Below are 23,630 nucleotides of genomic sequence, written 5' to 3' on the forward strand. Positions count from 1 at the left end.
AAAGAGCTAGAGTGCTCACTTTAGAGGATGAGCATTCCCTATTGGACTTGTTTCAATTTCTTGGACCATTTGAATACCCTGTAGCGGAACGGAGTCGACTTTTCACTAAGGTGGGGAAACGCACAGATTATCGTCCTCGGTGTCTCGCTCACAACCACCAAGAAAATCCTCAGACAGTGTGGAACGATGAATACCTTCCTATAGTATATAAAAACACCTGACCCATGGCATAAATGAACATGATTAAACTGCATCCCAACACAATTAAGCCACTTTATTGCAACTTATCCCTTGGATCTTGATGATTATGAGGTATGTGACAGGGTACGCCCAAGCAAACTGTAGCTATAATTCAAACTACAAAGAAGATACTTGCAAGAAGAAAAATGCAAATAAGTCACAGGATTAACATGATCAAATATTTTTTACATCGAAAGGTAACTTGCAACAAGCCACTGGCATGCGATATGCATACCACAATACCCGCACCAACAATTCTGCAGTTCATCCATGTACAAAAGTCACTATCACACTCAGCACCAACTCAAATCTCAATTTACAGTAATATATCGTGAACTACCAACATTGGCTCAAATTCTCCAAAGAAAGCAAAGGAATTTACTAAATAGGTCACTAATCTCATTGTAGCCATCCAAAGCCCTTTCCCACATGCTAAACAATTCAAAGAAGTTATAATGCAGAAGCCTCATTGCCCAAAGAGGGTGGCACTAGTGGGCACTCACGAGGAAGGGATGCTGACACACTCCACATTCAATAGTCTCAGAACCAGAGGTTGGAACCTGGACCTGCAATTATTCCAGAGCACACCCCTTTTAATATGGAAGTATTTAACAATAGGACCAACATAACACATCCTTGCTGTTGTTGGTGAAGGGTCTCATACCTGCAAATGAACAGTGCATATGGGACAGGCAACTTCCTTCATCCTCCTTCCAGAACCATCTGACTGGGAGCCTGTAAAAAGACAGTTCCTCTGTCAACACTAGACAGAAGCTCAACTAACAACAAGCCAAAAAAGGGTACTTTCATGACAGAATCCATCAGGTACATCAAAAAAACGGATCCTCTGAAAAGAAACAGCTGCGTTGAGAACAAGTGTATCCAGTTAAGATTAGAGAATTACCCGCTGATCCTTTGCGATTCCTCTCCATTTCCTCCTGTCACATACAAATAATGTCAGAAAGTTATAGCGTGACAACACACTTTCTTCAAAAGAGCCTCACAAAAGATTGCGCAAAGTTGTCCGAAGACTTTGCCACAAAGAAATTACAGGGAACTTGTCTACCTGAAGCTATCTATGCAAAGGATCAGAAAGACTACCTGAAGCTTTCTTGCAAGGTCCTCATGACTCTGAAATCCCACCGGTTTACTAGATGCTTCCTTCGCATTGCTCAGTCGCTGAGTAACTTCAGCCTACAAAACCCCATTGTTTAGAGTGACAAGGTATGAGGAGTGTAATATGCCAGCCTATTGCAAGTTGTAACAGGTCTCAGGCCCAAGCACATACTAAGATACATGTGGGGTACATTCACTTCAAAGAAACTAGAAATATACCAAACAACGGTCACAAACGCGAACTGGTTGAGCATTTTCTTCGGCAGTTAGGGCAATCCTACCATGGGTACATTTATCGCAGAAAATATCTCCACAATTCCTGCAGTGGTGCTGAATCCAAAAAAACCAGACATGAGGGAAAACAATACAGATGAACACTGAAGAGACTAGTAGTGATATAAAAGTATGTACCCTGCGAATAAAAGCACTAAAATCCGATCCACAAGCTGTACACTTTGAAACTGCTTCATCGGGAACCTAATAAGCAAAAACCAAGGAATGTGAGTAGCTTTTATGGTAAACAAGGCTGATGTGAGATTCTAAGGAAACCAACGATTTGATACTTCCATGCTTTTGATAGTAACTTCTCATTCTTCTCACTAAGATTGAGAAGAAGAATGAGAATAAATGCATACAAAACGCCTGGTAAAACACGATATAATACTATTTCAAAAGGTGATAACTTTTTACACAAAAAGGATTTACTGAGAGACATCAGCATTTGGTGACTATGATTAATTCAAAGACGACACACTTGACATGTTTTGATCCATATTTTCACTTTATGTTGATGACATAAATGACCAACACAAATACAAAAAGAAAAACACTATTTTGATGGCATGGCACAAGTTGCTAGCCAATTTTGGTCTGCACAAGATCTCTATGTAGCTAGTCTAAGCCCTTATAAAGAGGGAGATCCAGGATACAAAAGGATGTCAACATCTATAATTGTCAGATCTTCCATGAAATGGACAATAAAATAGGGATGATGAAGTGCGAAATCTTGTAGAGCACACTCTGGAAAATACTCACGCCAAATGGATTTCAAGGCATCAAATATGCATAAGCAATTTGAAGATGTTTGGAGCATGTGTGATTGCTCAAGAATTGATATAACTCAAAATGGAAATCCTTAAAAAAGCTGGAGGGGCCACATAAAATAAGACGATAAAAAACATCCTTAAAAGTCCATTTCAAAGACTACCACTAGATGCTTCGAAACAAAGGCAATTTTATGGTAAGGCCACAAGAGAACCAATCAAACAGGTGTGCAAAGACGTAAGGTAAGCATATCTGTACAGAGACTCTGGCAAAGCTGGAAGAATTCTAAATAGTTTAAAATTTCCATCCCATTTGCCTAATGGAGCTTCCAAGTTCATGTAAATGCATGCGTTTAAGTCCACATGAAGCAAGTTTGTTTCTTCAATAGAGTTCCACAAATCTAGACAGATCAAGATCTCCAAACAATCCTGTTTTCCCAAAAGCCTACTTGCAAACCATTGCAGCAAAATAAACCAAAGCTTAAACAGAAGCTGCCACCGACTGAAGGAACTTTTACCTCAGCATCAGGGAAAATGCCACAAGCAACAAAAAAACTAACGCATGCTTGCCCAAATAGCCAATGCAACAAAATAACATCAATTCCATCGGCATATGCCCTGCCCTGGGGGGGGAGGATGAAGAAGATAAAAATGGATTTTGCGTTATACCCAGTGATCCTTCTCCTCATTGCCAGGCTTCATCAAATTCATCCAGTCAGCAATACCTTTCTTCCTCTCTGCAGGCTGTTCACTTGTCTTTACAGGATCAGAAGGCCTGGTCCTTCCACCCATTTCCTTTAACTGGAGCATGTAAAACATTTACTTTCAGTCCAGAAAGCACATAAACCATCAGCTGAACTATGGAGCTATTTAAAGTTATATAAAATAAATAAATAAATAAATAATATGTTAAGGTCCACAAAAAAAAAAAAAAAAAAACTATGGAGCTATTTTCTATTGATGGTCTAATGCAGGGATATGGATCCTTAAATGAATTCATCTCTTTGCAAGTATGGGCAACGTGTGGTCTAACAGTTCAAGCGCACAAGTGCATCTCAATCCTTGGACCCCGGTCATAGGTTCAAATCCACAAAGACTATGGTTCAGCCGATGAACGGCTGGTGTGAACAATGTACATCCAATAGTAAGTCCCTGGATGAAAACTCTAAAACATCCAATGCCAGTTTAGCCACAGACAATTTAGTAGTCTAAATCTGACCAGACCTTAGACCAGTTCCAGTCAAACCAGCCAGTCCAGTGAGGTTTCAAAGTTTAGAAATGAGTGAAGGCCTGACTTGCATTTCTGCAAGGCCTTGCAAATCCCACCATTATGCATGTGAAAGGAAGGACTTTGGCCTTGCGCCAGTATGCACATGAAAGCAAGGAAAAAGGCAGGAAATACTCAATATCTAAGCAACAGCAATAGAGTGTGAGAATTCATTCATAAGTGGCTACAAATTATAACATATTAACATAACAGGGTTAAAAGTCTTCTTCACACACACATTGGACAAGCCTTGTCAGCCCACTAATTTATCCATCCACCACATCATGCACATAATTGGTAAATGCAGATGTAGCATTCTACCTGAACAGTCGCAGCCGTCACCGTATCAAGGAGTGTGTTAGTTGTGTAACGATTTGATTGTAATCTAATACGTCTGGGTTCAATATCCACAGAACTCTTTGACCAAAATGAAAATATAGATGAATCTGTCACCTGCGTGGCACAATGCATCCATAGGTCAACATTAAGTTATAAACTGTAAAAGAACATGTAAAAGAGGACAATCAACTCACTTCACATCTGGTGATGGTCTCTAAAGGGTATATCCTCAAAGTCCGACTTGTCGAAGGATCAAGCATACGAATTCCATCCAAGCCTATCTGAAAGAGAATACGTAACATCAAGAATCAGTTGCAATAGAATCAACCACCAAATGACTGAAGGATAAAAGCAAGAAAGAGACAAAATGATCTACTGTATTGGTCACAGCTCTTGTTTACTATAGGTATCTTACAACAAAACAAAGAGATGTTTAAGATCTTTGAATTAATACTAAGAACATGGTAAGGAGATAATATGAATAGTAACGAAATCAATGAGTTCAATTATAGGTGTTCTCCACCTCATATTTCCCCCCAGGTGCGGGGGAACGAAACACACAGTGCACGTACACCATGATTTATCAATGCCAAAGGGAATTATGTTGGTTTACTAATAGGTGTTCTATTCCTCCTCTTGCAATAATTGGCACTCGGCAAGAGGGTGAAAGTAACTATTAATGAGATTGAGAAATCAATGAACAGCTCTTACGATAAATTTGAAAAATAAGTTCTCAGAATTTAGACACTGTATATGTTTGATTTGTATGGATTTTAAGTTATTTTTTCCAAATCCTGCAGTGCTTATAATTCGATTTTTATTTTATGCAAAACACGACATCTTTCAGAAAAATGCAAATATTGACATGTATACACCTATAAAATGTTAAATTTTCAAATTAGTAGGAAAGAAAATTTTTAAGGCAAACAAAACAAGTGCTTAACAAAAGATTGATCAATATAAGCTTTGGAAGATAAACATTGCATCTTGTTAGTTTCTCAGCAAAAAGGAGTTGCAGATGTGATAATAGGCTTTAGCAATATAATTGGTAAAGTTCTAAATCCCACAAAAGTTTTTCCATCAAACAAATTAAGTAACTGCTTCCTTACTTCATCTTGAGTGAAATTTTTGCTTAAATGAATCTGTCTAATCAAAATTAGTCAGTATTACCAGACTCTTTTAATCTTATTAAGTGTCAAATTTTTCAGTTATTGGCATTTAATTAAGCTGTCAAAGAGGACCTAACTATTTGGGCTAATATGGGTACTAAACAAGAAACCTTCAAGGTATACCAATTTTCACCATTCCTCTTTTAGCTAGTCTAGGTTGTTTACTAACGTTTTCTACAGCAAATGCAGTCAGTGTCCTTCCCCCATTATATAATTTGGTCAGTAATAGTTACATTATTGATTTATTTTATGGTGACTTATGTAATTTTTATTATATTAGTCTTTTTGAAGGCATCTACAAACAGTGATTGCTAACATCGCATTTATCACTAACATCTACAATCCTCATAATCCACAATTTTATGATAAATCCACATAACACATCTATCAAACAATTATTTCGTCAAACAGTGATCTTCAAGAAATTTAAAGATCAAAAGGGCATATCTTCAACTTCTTAAGACATGAGCTAATGGAAAAAAAAAAAAAAAATTAGCATTAGCATCTAAGGCAGGCAATCCTTTTACTTGCTTCAGTAATAAGCAAAGAGTATAACAGGAACTGGAATAATGAAGACAATACGAAATTACAATCTTGCATCTCTGACAAGCTATTAGTGTAGGATGTGCTAAGGTTTTCCAGAAAAAAAAAACAGGTGTTGCCCAATAAAGGAAAGTTCTTTGCTTTTTATTTTAAAATCATTATGGCAGTTTAGCCAAAACATCATTTACTTCAGTTCACTTGCAATGAAGAATCACAATGAAAACTATCATAACATCACAACTCAAACGGTCAAGAGATGTAATATATTCAGTTGCATCAGATCATTTGTACCCATACTTTGCAGGTTTATTTTTTTGTAATGAATCACTTTGATGTTCATACGGTCTATCTGTCCTAGAATACCCCCAAAGAATCTTAGGTTAGCCTCTGATTTAAGACGAACTAGGCATTAAACGAGTAAAATTCAGTAGCGCTGAAATACTAACGATGAACTTACTACTCTGCACACTATAAACTTCTAAAGATAGAAATTAAGCAAAATGAACAAGCAAAGACAAACCTGACAGAGAACATCCATTGTACTTTGAGAACCACTTTCAGGCAAGAGCTTCACCTAAACTTCTGGACCCCACTCTTTACATCCTGCTGCGTCTCCGCCTTGGGCACTGCTCTTACAATCTTCGGTGAGCTGACTGAAGACTCCTTCCCAGAGGAAAACTGATTGGTCTTCCATAATCATCGAACGCAGACCAGGTCGATGATTTCGAAGAAGTGCCTCGAGCACCATATGGCTCGACTTTCCCTCCTTCGTAAGCAAACACACCATCTCCATACGCGTCCTCCCGCCTCGAACCCGAACCATACTGCGAAACATCCGATTGCTTCCTGTAGAAATCCGACCCGTAATCGGACATGCTACGACCGTATCCCCCGCCATACCTATCATCGAGGAACGATCCCCCCTGATCGTACTTCACGGAATTATCATACGTCGGCTCATACGGTGGGTTGTACGGGGCCGACGAGGCGTAGATGGACGAGTACGTCGAATTCGTGCTCTGATTGGGGACCGAGCTAGGGTTCAGGGCGGGGGGCGCGATCGAGGTCTGCGGAGGGTAGCTCGCGGCGGCCTGAAGCTGATCGTAGGGCCCGGGCGGGGGAGGCGCGGGCGCGGGGGCGGGCGGAGGGGCCGGGGGCGGCGCGTAATAAGACTGCTGCGGCGGCGGCTGCGGCGGGGGCGGCTGGTAGGGGCGTGAGAATCGAAGGGAGGGAAGGAGGAGGGGGCCTGCGGGGTAGAAGGGACGAAGGAGGACACCGGCGGCGGGGGCGGCGGCGGCGCTTGGGGGTTGGAGTTGGAGATCGGGGGCGGGGCGTAGGAGGGGGCGGTCGGGGGGGGCGATCGGATCGGGGGCGGGGCGGGGGCGCCGTAGGGGGTAGGCGGGGTAATCGGAGGGGAGTAGCCGGAGGAGAAGGGGGCGCGGAGGCGAAGGACATCGGCGGCGGATCAGCGGCGGCGGCGGGGTTGGGGTTCGGCGGGAGGTGAGGGTAGTGGTAGTACGGGGCGGAGGAGTAGTCGCCTTGCTGCATGATGAGGGGGAAGAGAGATTGGATTGGATTTTCGGTCGAAGAAGATGGAGGAGGAGGAGGAGGAAAGATGATTCCGGTTGCTTTAGGATCGCGGAAACGAGAGGAGAGAGAAAAGAGGGAGGGGTTCGTTCTGTGGGGGAGAGGAGAGATCGGGTGGAGCCCGGCACACGCTTAGTTATGGTGAGCCCGCGTTGGTGGAGTGGTTGCTCCACGAGGTCAAGGTCAAGATGGGAATTTCGGGGTTCCTGGGCGGTGGGGAGGGCGTGGACACGCGTGCCGACAGGAGAGGCCGGTGGCGGTGGGGTCCAGAGTGGTCTTTCCACGGCCGTCTCGTCTGGCGTCCGATGGTGTGGCTCGGTTGACTTTTGATGAAATTTTTTGTAGAGGTGGTTCCCGATTCGATTCTTAGGAGCTGGATCGGCTGATCTTAAGGTCGGGACCGGACTGAACCAATAATTTGGTCTAGTTCCAATCCGATACAATGAAGTGATCGCTTATTTTTTTTTTCTATTATTTTCTTTTCATTAAATTTTTTTCTCTTCATTTGAAACCAAATTGAGGTGGTGTGTAGCTCACATTTTATTAATTTTTTAAAGAAACAATAAAATAAAACAAAAAATATACTTAATTAGTTCGGTTCAATCCAATTACCTGGAAATGAACCATCTAGACACCAATTCCACATTTAGAAACCAACACTCGAACAAAACCAACTAATCCGATTCAATTCGGGAATTATATTTTACACACCCCTAATTTTACGACTCCATTTGGCAATTAACACAATGGGTTTAGTATGAAAATTTGGAATAGTAATTAATAAAAATCTGCAAATGTTGGATATGCTAAAAAGGCAAAAATTTTATGAATTTTTGTAAAAAATTACTGACCATAAGTACAAAAACTAAAATTTTGTATAATAATTACCATTGAGGATATGTTTTGTAATTATCCTTTATTTTTATTTTCTGTTCTTTTATTTCTCAGAATAAAAAAAATAGAAATTGTCAATTAATTATTCTATTTTGTTGGAATAGAAAAGTACAAAACAAATAGATATAGAATAGAAACAAAAGGAAAAAACAAATATATTTCTTTGTTCCCAAGAATAGAAATGAATAAACTATTTTTTGAACAAAAATTGTTTCTAAAGATAAAAAAAGTTATCAAATTACATCCTACTAAGGCTTTCCGTTAAAGAGAGTCGTGATCATGAAAGCAAGTTCGAAGAGGAAAAAGCAAAATAAAATTGCACTAAATTCAGATTTTTATTATCTTTCACTGAAATTTGCCGGTGAGAAAATATTCAACCGTGCGAGACTAAGGGCGCGTTTGGTTGTGTTTCGTTTAAAAATTGTTCTGAGGAACAGAAATAGAAAAAAGTATTTGCATTCAGGGGAACAATTTTGAACAAAAATACGCGTTTGGTAAACTTGTTAGGAATAAAAAATAAACGAAACATGTTTGGTAAATTTGGATAATTTTTTTATTTCTTTTATTTTTTCTATTTTTTTCTTATTTTTCCTTATTTTTCTTTTTTCTTTTTCATTTTTTTCTTCTTTTGCCGATCGCTAGGCCAAGGCCTTGGCCGGCGAGGGCCGAGCTCGCCCGGCGGCGGGCGGCGCGGCCTCGCCGGGCCACCGCGAGGCGAGCTCGAGGCCGGATCCCAGGCGAGATCGAGCTCGCCCGGCCGCGCGAGGTCGGCCTCGCCTTGATCCGGCGAGGCCGAGCTCGCCCGGCGGCCGCGAGCCGCGGCCTCGCCGGGCCACCGCCGGGCGAGGCCGAGGCTCGCCCGCGGCAGGTGAGCTCGGCCTCGCCGGATCTGGCGAGATCCGCGAGGCCGAGCTCGCCCGAGCCGGCGCGAGGTCGGCCTCGCCATGGGCGGGCGAGCTCGAGCTCGCCTAGCCATGGCGAGCCCGACCCTCGCCCGGCTACGGCGGCGTCGGCCTCGCGGGGCGGCGAGCCTCGCCGTGGGTGGGCGAGCCCGCGGCCCTCGTCGGCGGGTCGCCGGCCGTGGCGAGGCGGCGGCCGGCCTCGGCCATGAAAGAAGAACAAGAAAATAAAAGAAAAAGAAAAAAAAAAGTGTTTCGATTTGTGTTCCAGAAGCAAGAAACACGAATTTTGTGTTTCTTGTTTTTCTTTTTTGTTCTGGGAACAAAAGAGCAAAAAAAGAAAGAAACGCACCCAAGCAGCGTTTGTTCTTTTTTGTTCGAGAACAAAAAAACAGAAAACCTGTTTAAAAAAAAAAAAAAAGTGCAAACAAACGGGGCCTAAAATTGCTAGATGTGAAGGGGCGGTTCTAACTTGTCATTTGTAAGAACTTATCGGAGAATTATAACTATCAAGTATAATCACTAAATATAAGTACCTTCGCTCATGACAATTTGAGGATTTTATTATATTATCGTTTTATTGGGTGCAGAAAATGCAGAAAAGTGAATACGAATGATCCCTGGAGTTGGTTGGCCCGTTGACTGTTTAGGAACTTACCAAAGGATCCAATCAAGGGTCGAAATCCCAAACAACTCGGTTAGAAGATGCATACACTCTGCTATCATTTTCTCGACAAGGGTCTGACTTCAATGTCTCACCACATGCCATGGCGACTTCTGTGATCCTTAGAAAGCTTCTCCACAGTCAAGCAGCAGCAGAGGGCGAGCCGCGGAGCATAGACCGCAAAACAAGCATCAGGTCACCAGTGCACATACATTCGTAGAACACTAACCACCGCTTGTAGATTTTATCACCGGCTTAGAGTGCAATCAGTGCATACAATTCATTGAAGTGCGTGTCAAAATGGCGAAAACAACTTATTGGCACGGTACTCTATCGATGCTATAAGAACAGAAAAAAAGAAGGGGGGGTGTTCTTTATGAGACTCAGGGCGTTGCCGACTCCACAACATCATCTGCCTTGCTCTAAATTTTTTCCCTAGACTCCTGCCACGACTGAGTCATTGCTCTAGTAGAATTCCCCACGGCATGCTGCATTCTGTCATACCATTCACCTATCTGAGTATGCTCAACCATATCTTTCCCAGATTGGAGGTGCCGGATCGGCCTCAGCACGCCAAAAACAGCGAGATCAGCTAAATTAGGCTCTGCGCCACCTGTTGCAGATAACAACCAGAAAAGAGAGTCAAGTCTTGCAGCATTCTTCTCACTGCTTCTGACCAACCAATGAGCAGAACCATTCGAGCTTACCACAAAATGGCCTCCCCTTAAGAGCATCCACCCATGTTTCAGCAGCTTCATACAAGGCTGCGCGTTCGTCTGTAATGTTGTGTCTCTTCTTCAACTTCTTCGACACCATATACATAGCTGCAGCTCCGCTGTACTTGGCAATTAACCTCTCCATGAAGCTGAAGTTGCCTATAATTGTGGATCCTCATCATACTATAATCATAATTTATTGAAGTATATAGAGCAAGTTCGATACTCAATAAGTAGATATTCATCACGATTAGCAGGAGAAATACACCAAGGAGTACAGAAAGGTGCACTGTAAACTGTTTGTTTAGAATAAGAAACATCACCAAAAGAAATGGTGCAAATCAAACTAGTATTTATTGAAATTATAGGACACAAGAAATTCACAAGATCAGAGAGAAAAAGAATTGACAAACTAAAACAGGCAACAATAGAAATGATGAAAGTAGAGTATGGATCTCATAAAAGCTTAGAATACACTAGAAATAGATGAAACTAGAGTATAGATATTGGATCCTGTAAGCGCTTAGCAAAGACTAAAGATTATGAAAACTAGTGCACTTCAACTACAGGTCCTAGAGCCAAACCCAACCCGACCAATGAATTACAGTGAGTCTAGTACTAAACATGATTAAAAGAAATGAAAGATCGCGATCAACTGCAACATTAGCCCAACCACAAAAAGGTTAGATCAGTCATATGATGGAAGGAAGACCATGTGGATGATGACTGAGTCTTTGTAGTGCCTTTGCATGCCTAATGTTATATCATGAATCAGTTGCAGACTTTTGCCACAGTGTATAACTCTTAGTATCCCAATTGTCTACACATTTTACTGGGTTGTATGTGTCAAAAGATGTGGGCATTCAGAAAATCTAAACTTGTTTATCTTTAAAAAAGAAACTTCACAGATTCAGAAAGCTCTGGATATGCTCAAAACAGCTATGATCTGGGAATAAAGATGGTTTCTGGATTCAAAACCCTCCTATGCTCAAAACAGCCATGATCTAAGAATTAAGGATGCTGTAAATTGATGTCCTACAATAGACAACAAGTGTGATACCATATCACTGCAGAAATAAATGAAAACTTGAGCCACTGGACCAAGCTCCCTACGGGGTTGATTGGAGTTTACTTGCTTTTTCCTTAAACAAACACTTGACTCATTGTCAACTCCTGCTGCTATACCAAAATAAACCATTCCAGAAAAAGGGCACTGCCAAGTCAACTACTGTGAACTAAAGCATAACAACCCACATAGCTTAGCCTCACTACTCATGTCTCAGGAAAAGGTAAACATTGATCAACAATGATCATGCTCTTCGGAAAAATAGATGCTTGAGCACATCCATAGGTTGAGCTTGAATTGTTTACTTGCTAGCTACCAGTAAAGTGCACAATGCTTTCGCACAGCTTGTAGACAGCTCTTTCACTTGTAAAGCAATAGCAAGTACAGTTAAGTAATAAAATAACAGTGCCAGCAAATTTTTCCACACTAATTGGTTCTTTTTGTTGGAATTGGAACAAGAACAGTTAGCAACTAAATGGTGTAAAAAAATTAAAAAAATTAAAAAAGGAGGGGGAGCATTCAGCAAGCTGCTTCCTCAAAAGACACAGATATGTTGCCAAAAACAACTCAGGAACACCAATGCATATGTTGTCCTTACCATGGGTAGTAATATAGTCGAATGACTCGAGGGCCTCTGAAGGAGTTCTGTATATATTTGGTGATAAAACATGAACCAAATGATTATCAACCCACCTACATCCAGTCATATTACACACCAATGGTGAGTCGGTACATTGCGTGAAACATAACAGGGAGATGTCCAAGGTAACTTGGACGAAAGGAAATGAAGTCACAGAATCCCCAGAAACAAAAGAGAATGGCAGAGAAGTTAATTGTACCCACGCCACTTCCTCTCCTCCTCATTTTCCGCCAACTCATCAGGATGAATTTTTTCGAACAACTGATCAATAATAGCTGCACACACCAAAATGGGTCATTGCAAGTGTAAATGAAAATCAAAAGACCTCCAAAGACTTGCGTGTTCAGCAGAATAGGCTTGAATGCTCCAAAGTTAGATATCACTAATCGCATCAACATGAAAGAACAAGCAAGAGATAAAAAGGATAAGGGAAATGACCAACAACCTGAAGAGTCATTCATCTGCTTTCCATCTACCATCAGTATAGGCACCTTCTTGTAATCAGACCATTTGATCTCTTTCTTGTTGATGGGGTTGACCTCCACAACTTTGTACGGTATTTTGTAGTAATCCAAGAACGCTGAAGGAAAAGAAAAAAAAAAATCAAACAACATCATAATGAAGTTAATGATGCCCAAATGCGAGATTAATAATTGAAAACAAGTGACATACTAACAATCATGAGAAACACCGTAATACCAGCAGCACAAGCGAGCCACACTTCAGCATTTTAAATTCTCTCACTTTAGTTTGGTTTTCCTGGCCAAGAACTATTTTCCTACATATTCTGTAGATACCGGTTATTGTGTCCAATGCGATCCGATTAACTTCATCGTTATCATTTTACATTTCCCCAAGCCTCAACTTCCCTTTGTGATGACAAGAGGAAAAAAGGAATGCTACAAATACAAAGAAACCACTGTGAGCGAACAAAATCTCGAGGACACTCTGATTCGAACCGGAGAAAGGGATCAGCCAAAGCGTACATCACCAAGATGCATCTCTCAGTGCATACACACCACTAGACTGAACTCTCTTTCGGCAAAACTTTGCACGCTCAGCCTTCGAGGGCCGAAGAACACCGATTACTTCCCACGCAAACAAGAAGCGGCACGTACAGAAACGGCGAAGCGCTTCACTCGCTGAACGATTCTAGCTTCTAAAGAGATTCTAGAGAAGCCCGGTAGCTAACCTTTAACTTTGTTGCAGAAAGGGCAAGCCTCGTACTGGTAGAGGACGACGTCGCCGGGGAGAAACCTCGCCCCTCGCGAGCCCTCTTCCCGAGCCGCAGACGTCGCCGCGGTGGCGGCGGAGGACACGAGCCTGGCCCCCGCGGCCCCATTGGCAACGGAGGGGATCGACGGCCAGCGCCGGCCGGTCAGTACCTCGGAGAGCCACGGGGAGCTCGTGCCCGCCCGGGGATTGCGGAGCGCGGCTCGAAGGAGGCGGTGCTGGGAGGCGCCGGCGGAGGCTGCTCCGACGGCCGCGGCGGCGCGGGTCAAAGCGGCGGCTCCTCTGATCGACCTCGTCGTCATCGTTCGAATTCTGGAACCGGTTTGAAAGTGCGGCAGGGAAGAGTTCTCCACGGAACTGGCGCGTGACGGAAAATGCTACGGTGACGCGTGTTGCTGCAATCTGGTACGTTTGGCACCGATACATTGAATATCACGGTACATTAGGAAAAGAAATTTACATAAACGACCTGAAAATTTTGATGAAAAGTACAATTTTTTTAAATTTTATTTGTTTAATATAATTTATGAATATTAGGAGATATCATCTTTAAAATTTAATATTTATGATGCAATCCATAAACTTTCAGTACATATTCATTCTAGTCCAAAACTAAAAATGTTTAATAATAACCTTTCATTAATTCAAGTTAAAAGATAATATCGAACATTTCTATATAATTCAAAAAGTATATTAAATATATGCTAAAAGTTTGTGGACTTGTTAAATAAAATAAAAGTTTATAACTGACATTGAATATTAGTTTAAAATTCAATAACATGCATTGAACAAATAAAAAACTTATAAACACATTGATCCAAAATTAAGGGACCATTTGTACAAATATCCAAGTACTGAAGCAACATATAGCTTTTTCTTCTTTTTTTTTGGTAAGTAACATATGGCTAAATCACATGGTGCAAATTAAGAATATAAAACAAAAATCTATACAAGTACACCTATGCTCAAGCTTACGAGACATCAAAAGAGCACCGCATTTATTTTGTTAATTTAAGCAACTAAATTCGATTTTTTAGGTGCCTTATATTCGAACAAGATTCGAAATCAGTCTCGACATTTTAATCTAACCTCATCCTTTGGAACTTTTCCAATAATGAGAGGTGGTCATGAGCCTGAAAACCCGCTTGACTCGTGTAAGCCTAATCAATCAGCTGGAAGGATTAATTTGGAATTTTGGAGAGCCTGAACGAGTAATCTCTTCGCGGAATGGAGTTCCACTTGTCCACTTCGATCCGTCAAAGGATATTTGAAGGCATTAGTAATCTTTGACAATGGGCGGGCCCAACTAAGAAATCCTCAGGCCCAATGCAAGGCCCGACCCGGCGGCGCTCGGGTCTCTTTCTTCGGGAGGCCGCCGATGGTAAGGGCATTATCGGCACATCACAGCCACGCAGCCTTAAGTCGGTCAACCTCCGCTATAAATACGACCCCTGCTCCCTGCATAAGGCGGTACAGAAATCAGAATCTGTTGGGGGCTAGGGTTTTCTTCTTCCTCTCTCCCGCGTTCTCGTTTTCTCCATCTTCCTCCTCCTGTCGCGCGCGCCTGCAGGCGGAATCCGTCCTCTGCTCGGTTTTGTCTACGGCCTTTGGGTTTTGCTCCGGCTCCCATGATTGGCGGGGATCTGTTTGGCGAACAAAATCCAATTGCAGAGAGGGCACTAATAAAAATATTAACATAACTTAAGTCCTCAAACTTAAGTATCTAATTGCGTAGAAATCGAGGGAAAATACACATTGTAAAAAGTTCCTAATGAATAATAAGGTGTAATGGTAGGGTTATCTCGAAGTTCGAACTCCACACCCAATCTCTTCACAAGGGAACTCGTACTCTTAAACTTGATATTTTCTTTCTTTCATTTGGGTCTTGATAAGGTTAGGTCGCGACATAAAGATGTTCATTGGCTTCTCATTGCCCGTTTCTCCCCTCCATTTGGGTCTTGACAAGGTCAGGTCGCGACATAACTTCATTGGCTTCTCATCGCCCGTCTTACCAAGAGCAATATTGAGGGTTAGCTACATTGATCGATAGAGATCCAATATCAATAGGAGATAACCTGGTACAGAAATGGAAATGGAATTTGAAATCCACGCTGTCACTTCTTAATGGCCAAGGCGAAATCGGTTGTAAGTTGCGGATGAACTTTTGACCACGACCAGCTCGTTGACTACCCAAAAATAAACCAACCAAACTTAGCCCTGAATTCGTGCCTGCACGTCAACTACAAAGAATGCAATGCAATTCTCTCTCTCTTCTTTTGATTCGCCCCTTACAACTTCCAAACCAAATCAAAACCAAAGCCAAAACAATCCAGAAAAAACTATTATATTCTATCTCAGAGAGGGGAGAAGAAACCTTCCTCTCTCCTCCTCCTCCTCCTCCTCCCTCTTGGAGGGTCAAAAAGAAAGACGAGAAATCCTTCGAGCGAAAAGTATATAGATAAAGAGACAATCAATGTACGCGACGACGACGTCCTCTTGGTCGTCGCTGTCGATGAGGAAGATGTGCCCCAACTTTGACAGGGAGGACGGCCTTGACACCGTCCTGGAGGTGCCCATCCCAGAGGAGATGTTCACCAGCATGGGTAGCAATGCCGTGCTGAGATGGCAGAACCTCCGCGCTCTGATGAAGGCCCAGTCCTCGTCCTCATCCGCCATCGATTATTGCAACAAGTCCTCCTCCTCCTCCTCTTCTTCTGGTTCGTATGCTTCGTCTTCTTCGTCGTCAGAATCGCCGCAACAGCAGCGTCTGTCATCCGGGTCGAGGAACGAGTTCATGGCTCTGCTCAAGCTCGTCGGGTCGCCTCTCATTCCTTTCCAGGTCCAGTCAGATCAGGCTCTAACCCGACCCCTCAAGGGTTGCACCATCGTAAGCCTACTCCTAACCTCCTGTCATCACTAACTTTCCCGCCAAAAACAAGAAGAAGAAGAACGATTCCTAGTTCTCTTTCAGATGATTAATTCGTCATTGTGCTTGGAAAGCAATATTTTGCCCTCCGTTCGACTTTGGTCGCTGCAAAAGTTTACGCACCAGAAGATCCTGTATCGATGGGTCAGGAAATCACGTTTGATTTATTTGCAAATTATCACGTTCTTTTCTTTCATTTTTGCCCTTGAGAAAAGGTCTTTTCATGATAGGGTATTCGTGGCTTGCATGTGTAATTGTTTGATATCTTCTCCTTTATTTTCCTACTGTTTTGAGAATGAAATTAAAGTAAATCTCTCTGTGGCATTACGATAAATAGGAAGCCTCGACCGCGCAGTACATAATTCAGCAGTACTTGGCGGCCACAGGAGGGCAAGGGGCATTGAACGCTGTGCACAGCATGTACGCGGTGGGGCAGGTGAAGATGGCGGCGTCTGAGATGCGGCAGGGCGATGGCAGCGTACACGCCACCGGGAGTAATGAGGTCGGCGGGTTCGTGCTGTGGCAGAAGAACCCCGATCTCTGGTTCCTCGAGCTGGTGGTTGCGGGACTCAAGGTGAGCGCGGGCAGCAACGGCAAAGTCGCTTGGAACCAGTCTTCCTCTCAGCCTTGCCATGCCAATCGCGGTCCTCCTAGACCCCTTCGCCGCTTCTTTCAGGTATCCTTTTTATGATTACTCTTAAAACTTCTGGCTTTAGAAATCAGTATTCTTGGTAAAACGTGTGTCGGGCTTGGGTAGCTTCACGGTTCGAAATCTTGGTAAAAATTGACTACATTTGTGAGATATGAGCGTTCTCATAGAAACAAAGCAGGAAGAAGTCATTTTTGAAACAAGGAATGATTGGAGATTCTTTTAGCAGAACCAGAAAGGATCAGATTTTCCAGGGAAAGAACTTCAAATCAAATGCCGGAAAATAAAAAATAATCAACAATTGTCATCATCAATGATGAATTTATTTGAGTTGGGGGATCGTATTAACAATCAATTTGTTCAGTTTTATTGGTCCTTTTTGGAGTCTGATCTAAATTTTCTAAATTTCATTACTTATCATTAGGGCTTGGACCCAAGATCGACAGCCAACCTATTCCTGGATGCAGTATGCATTGGGGAGAAGACGATCAACGGTGAAGACTGCTTTGCTCTAAAGATCGAGGCGGCCCAAAATATCCTCAAAGCACAGAGCTCGCCAAACACCGAGCTCGCCCATCACAAGGTGTGGGGCTACTTCAGCCAGAGGACCGGCCTCTTGGTCCACTTCGAGGACACCAAGTTAGTAAGGATGAAGTCGATAAGGGGAACGACAGTGTTTTCTGGGAAACCACAATGGAGTCGACCATCGAGGACTACAGAAACGTCGATGGGATCAACATCGCTCACGGTGGGAAGACTTCGGTGACCATGTTCAGGTATGGAGCTGCGCAGAATCACAAGCGGAAGATCGAGGAGACTTGGAGGATCGAGGAGGTAGACTTCAACATATGTGGGTTGTCCATGGATTGCTTTTACCACCTGCAGATTTGAAGAGGGAACAAGAAGGTGGAGATCAGGGAATGTCATGAGTCAAGCTGCTGCTTATTGAATTGAATTACATAGCAAATACGTGGACAAAGAACAAAAGAAAGGCAATGTAAATACAGGAAAGAGACTATGAATTAAGAGGATCGGTGAAGCTTTGTCTTTTCTTCAAGGCTCCGTTCGCTTACTTTCAAGAATGTTTTCCGAAGTTTTCAATGTTCAATTCATGAAAAATAAAGGAAAACGCATTCTTTCACTACTCATTTTAATTATTTATTATTTTCTATTTTCCTTTTTTTAATTGAATTTTTAATTATATTTTATTTTTGTCCTTTTTTTTCTTTTTTCTTCTTCTTCAACCAATTGCTAGCTACAACATAGGTTGGCGACCAACCATAGGATAGCTCGAATGGCCCCAAAGGACAGCAAGGCTCGAGCATAGCTTGAGAACAGGAGGCTCAAGCCTTGTCAAATCAACGACACTCGATCGTCATTAGAGGGGCAATAAGGCTCTAGCCTTATAGATCGGCAATGCTCAAGCATCATTAGAGGCTGGCAAGCTCATCCCTCAGCTTGCTAGCCATCGCCTTGGCTGGCAACTTCTTTAAGAAAGGGAAAAAAAAAAAAAGAAATAATTAAAATTTTGAATTTTTAAAAGAAAATAAAATATAAAATTAAAAAATAAATGATCAAAAGGAGTGCATAGAGGAAAATTAAATCAAATACCGAATGGCAAAAGATAATTTTCACTTCATTTTCAGGTTTGAGTCGGACGACTAAATATGTTGTTATTTTCCTGAAAAATAAGTTCTTGAAAAATATTTTCTAGAAACAACACATTTTTCATGAAATTAACAAAGCCTTAATTGCTTGCACAATGCCGATTGAATATCCTTGAACCGAGTCGAGGCTACTAGCTGCTTAATGGGGAAAATTATATTAAAAAAAACATTAATCTATTCGGTACTAAATCTTTCAATTGAGTTTTCATGTTTTGCCAATTGCATTCATCTAGTTGGAAATCGCTAACATATATATTAGCCATCCTACGTGTATATAGCACGGCCGATACTTGATAGAGAGAATTCTTAATAATATTTCAATGCTTTTCGATTTTTTTTTCTATTTTCTTTTCTTATTTTTTTTCAACTGTGACTAGGGAGGGCTGCCTAGACGGAAACAGTAAAAAAGAAAAAGAGAATTAAAAAAAAAATGCAGTGACTTCCAACCATTAACAAAACGTAAAAATGTATAAAACTTAATTGATATAATTAAAAAATTTAGGATTAAATTAATAAAAATTATAATAGGGTTAAAAAAAAAATTGGTAATTTTCGCTTGTTAAGGTAATAGTCCGCAGCTGGATATTAGGGTTTACTATTGTTATTAACAAATCAGAAACTTCAGAAAATTCTTGCATTACAGGTCATAGGACTCCACCAAGTATTCCAAGAACAGAAAGGAAACGAGTTCCCTTGAAATAAAGTTACAAGTTTGACACAGCTAAAATGACTAAACTACAGAGTGCACAAAATGGCTGGAGCAGATTAAATTAGTGCCGCAGCTGTTGCTCTAAAAGGAAGAACAAAAAAGGGTCAGCCATAAAAATCTGACGATGACTTTTCGACCATTCAATCAAAACATGTATTTACATCCAACCCATGAAACCCAACTACTCTTCGACCGTTTGGATCTCGCCCATAATGATCCAATTACTGACAACAATAATAAATCCTAAAACTGAAGGGCTGGCCTTCTTCCCTTTCTTCCCCCTCTTCGTCGGGACCTCTTAAGAAATCGAGCTGCCCTAGATCATCAGAATTCACATCTCCGGCACCACTGACAAGAGGTGCCTTCCCATCATTCCGACTTTGAAAGGCAATTTCAAATTTTCAAGCACGTCTGCTGGTAACAATCCCTTGTAGTTCAGGAATTTGTCAATGAACTCATGATCCGGATCAAAGGATCCAAGATTCTCAATCAAAAGCGGCATCTCGGCCTCTGATCGTGACTGCTTCAAGCAATATTCCAGGAAACTTGTATCTACAGAAAAATAATGATGATGATTGCATTATACTCGAGTGGAAGTAGATATCTGCAAAAATCAAGAAAATGATATTTTGCTACAATAACACGATCAAATGCACTAAGGTCCTTTTTTATTTTGAAGCTTCATGCTCTTTACTAAGCTATATTACTGGTAAAGAAAATGTTGCATAGGCTTGAAATTGAGCAGTCATTACAAAGGTTCATTCACGCTCTTGCTGACAATCTTTTGTTTCATTTGCTACCACTTATCGCATTATGAATGGTCCACAGAATGACCAAATTAAACTTTAAAGGAATACTGTAGAAAAGTGTGGGGAAGTACCTTTAATCCCAATAAGCCTCACACACTCACTTTCACACCAATCTTTGAAGTCCATGGCCTCTGCTCTGCAAGAGGTATTCAAAAATTGAATATCAGTAGGAGTCAATTTTCCGGCGGCGGTGTAGTCGCAATGAGGGGGAGAGAGATTGGATTGGATTGGATTGGATATTCGGTCGATGGAGATGGAGGAGGAGGAGGAGGAGGAGGAAAGATGATTCCGGTTGCTTAGGGCGCGTTTGGTTGTGTTTGTTTAAAAATTGTTCCAGGGAACGAGAAATAGAAAAAGTATTTCATGCTCGGGGAACAATTTTTGAACAAAAATACGCGTTTGGTAAACTTGTTGGGAATAAAAAATAAACGAAACATGTTTGGTAAATTTGGATAATTTTTTTATTTCTTTTATTTTTTCTATTTTTTTCTTATTTTTCCTTTTTTTCTTTTTTTTTTTCATTTTTTTTTCTTCTTTTGGCGGTCGCCGGCCAAGGCCTTGTCGGCGACGGCGGCGAGGGGCCGAGCTCGCCCGGCGGCGGGAGGCGCGGCCTCGCCGAGCCACCGCCGTGCGAGGCCGAGGCTCGCCGCCGCCGGGCGAGGTCGGCCTCGCCGCCCTGGCGAGCTCGAGGCGGATCGGGCGAGATCGAGCTCGCCCGTGCCGGCGCGAGGTCGGCCTCGCCTTGATCCGGCGAGGCCGAGCTCGCCAGCCGGCGGCGAGGCGCGGCCTCGCCGGGCCACCCGGATCGGGCGAGATCAAGCTTGCCCGGGCGGCGAGGTCGGCCTCGCCATGGTGGGCGAGCTCGAGCTCGCCCGAGATCCGGCGAGGCCGACCTCGCCCGGCGGCCGGCGAGCCTCGGCCTCTTAGAGCCACCGCGGTCGGCGTCGCACAGCGGTGGCTCGGCGAGGCCGAGGCTCGCCCGGCCGGCTGGCGAGGTCGGCCTCGCGGATCTCGGGCGAGCTCGAGCTCGCCCACCATGGCGAGGCGAGGCCGCCCGCCTACCGAGCCTCGGCCTCGCCGGGGACGGCGAGCGTCGGCCTCGCGCCGGGGCGGCGAGCTCGCGTGGGCTGGGAGGCCGCCGCCCTCGTCGGCCGGTCGCCAGAGCCATGGCGAGGGCGGCGACCGGCCAAAAGAAAGAAGAACAAAAAATAAGATAAAAAAAAAAAAAGAAAAGTGTTTCGATTTGTGTTTGAAACAAGAAACAAGTTTTTGTGTTTCTTGTTTTTGTTTCTTTTGTTCACAGGAACAAAAGAACAAAAGGAACAGAAACGCACACAAACGCGTTTTGTTCTTTTTGTTCCCAGAACAAAAAAACAGAAATTTCTGTTCCTGGGAACAGAAACAAGTTGCAACCATGCGGGCCCTTAGGAACGCGGACACGAGAGGAGAGAGAAAAGAGGGAGGGTTCGTTCGTGGGGAGAGGAGAGATCGGGTGGAGCCGGCGCACGCCGAGTTATGGTGAGCCGCGTTGGTGGAGCGGTTGCTCCGTGAGGTCAAGTTCAAGGTCAAGATTGGAATTTCGGGGTTCCGGGCGGTGGGGAGGCGTGGACACGCGTGCGACAGGAGAGCTCCAATCCTATACAATGAAATTAATCACTTATTTTTCCTACTACTTTTTCTCCACTAAACCTTTTCTCATTATTTGGAACCGAATAGATAGCATTTAACTCACATTTTATTAATTTTTTGAAGAAATAATAAAATAATAAAATATACTTAGTTGGTTTTGTTCAGTCAATCTTCAAAAATCGAACCATCAAGACACCAATTCCATTTTTAGGAACCGGAATTAAAACAACACTAGAACAAAATCAGCTAATCCGATTCATGTAAATCCACAATAGTAAGTAACAAAAATCTTCAAATGTTGGGTATGCTAAAAATGCAATAATTTTACTAATATTTTGTAAAAAATTACTGACCATAAGTATAAAAACTAAAATTTTGAAGATAATTACCATTGAGGATATGTTTTGTAATTATCTTGATTTTTTATCTTTATGTTCTTTTGCTTCTCAAAACAAAACAAAAAAATAATATAAATTGTCAGCTAATTATTCTATTTTGCTGGAATGGAAAAGTTGCCAACGAATATATATGGAACAAAAATAAAAGATTAAAAAATCTATTTTTTTGTTCTCAAGAACAAAAATGAATAAAATTATTTCTAAACAAAATTTTTTCTTAGAGATAGAAAAGTTATCAAATGCACCCTAATAAAGCTCTCCGTTAAAGAGTATCGCAATCATGAAAGCAAGTTCAAAGAGAAAAAAACAAAAAGAATTGCACTAAATTCAGATTTTTATAATCTTTCATTGAAATATGCTAGTGCGAAAATATTCAACCGTGCGAGACTAAAATTGCTAGATGTGAAGGGGCGATTCTAATTTGTCATTTGTCAAAACTTATTGGAGAATTACAACTATCAAGTATAATCACCAAAATCCTGTTTGGTTCGGTTTTCTCAAGAGGTTATGAGCTCTCAATGTTCCTTGAGGAAATTATTAGGCATTTGGCAAGCATTTTTGGAAGTACATTAACCAAATGTCGTATTAGAAATGTTAAAAGTCCAAAACAATTTCGCATCTACTTTGAACTTTTGACATTTTCGAAATACAAGTCCACTCTTACTTGCTCATTTGCTGACTTTTTTTTTTTTTTTTTTTTTTTTTTGGGTGCAATTGTTCATCTTATGGAGGCCGAGATCTAGAGAAGGCCAACCTTAGGCGAGGGTCGAAGGCTATATCTAGTGGAGGCCGACCTCAAGCGAGGCTACCAGAGGCCAACCAATCGCCGATGACCAAATCTAGCCACCGGATAGCCTCATCGGAGGTAAATCTGGCCGCCAGCGGTTGGCCAACTGTCGGACGATGACAATGCTTCATTAGATTTGATTTTAATTTTTTTTTAAATTAATAAAAGCCCTTTGTAAATATAGAATTTACCAAACAATATTTAATTTACCAAATAGTATTTACACCAAAGTCACTTTCCAATACACTTTAAAGTTATAATTTGCCAAACACTAAAGCATTTCGGAGAACTCCTCCCCATTGCATTTTTCCAATGGGCCCTAAATATAAGTACCTTCGCTCATGACAATTTGAGGCATTTTAATATATTATCATTTTATTAGGTGCAGAAAAAGCAGAAAATTGAATGTCAATGATCCCTAGAGTTGGCTGGCCTGTTGACTGTTGAGGAACTTACCAAAGGATCCAGTCAAGGGTCAAAATCCCGAACAACTCGGTTAGAAGATGCAGAGACTCTGCTATCATTTTATCGGCCAGGGTTCGACTTCAATGTCTCAACACATGCCGTGCCGACTTCTGTGATGCTTAGAAAGCTTCTCCAGGGTCAAGCAGCAGCAGAGGGCGAGCCTCATAACATAGAC

At 42.1% G+C, this 23,630-nt stretch overlaps 2 protein-coding genes and 1 non-coding gene across 3 annotated transcripts; 1 reads left to right on the plus strand and 2 right to left on the minus strand.

The window, feature by feature from the left end:
* Window positions 1-379: 379 nt before the first annotated feature.
* LOC104416370 lies at window positions 380-23,514 on the minus strand. Its single transcript, XR_005551738.1, has 12 exons — window positions 23,447-23,514; window positions 20,386-20,471; window positions 6,238-7,275; window positions 4,200-4,286; window positions 3,988-4,119; window positions 3,069-3,200; window positions 1,768-1,833; window positions 1,576-1,686; window positions 1,342-1,434; window positions 1,145-1,178; window positions 905-975; window positions 380-806 (listed from the first exon to the last, which is right to left on the minus strand). It is a non-coding gene; the product is annotated as a protein FREE1 (transcript).
* Window positions 9,975-13,747, minus strand: LOC120294826 (prostaglandin E synthase 2-like). The gene is made up of 6 exons (XM_039315512.1): window positions 13,376-13,747; window positions 12,629-12,763; window positions 12,383-12,458; window positions 12,142-12,236; window positions 10,469-10,636; window positions 9,975-10,374 (listed from the first exon to the last, which is right to left on the minus strand). Exons 1-6 carry the CDS (start codon window positions 13,716-13,718, stop codon window positions 10,184-10,186), a joined length of 1,008 nt encoding a protein of 335 aa, XP_039171446.1. The 5' UTR covers window positions 13,719-13,747; the 3' UTR covers window positions 9,975-10,183.
* LOC104416034 lies at window positions 15,922-17,920 on the plus strand. The gene is given in 6 exon segments (XM_018861809.2): window positions 15,922-16,087; window positions 16,178-16,303; window positions 16,680-17,018; window positions 17,416-17,649; window positions 17,652-17,862; window positions 17,865-17,920. Coding segments are annotated over 6 exon segments (1,125 nt in total). The 5' UTR covers window positions 15,922-15,928.
* Window positions 23,515-23,630: the final 116 nt, after the last annotated feature.

The sequence above is a fragment of the Eucalyptus grandis genome, chromosome 6 (genome assembly GCF_016545825.1).
Source record: "Eucalyptus grandis isolate ANBG69807.140 chromosome 6, ASM1654582v1, whole genome shotgun sequence".
Classification (NCBI taxonomy): Eukaryota; Viridiplantae; Streptophyta; class Magnoliopsida; order Myrtales; family Myrtaceae; genus Eucalyptus; species Eucalyptus grandis.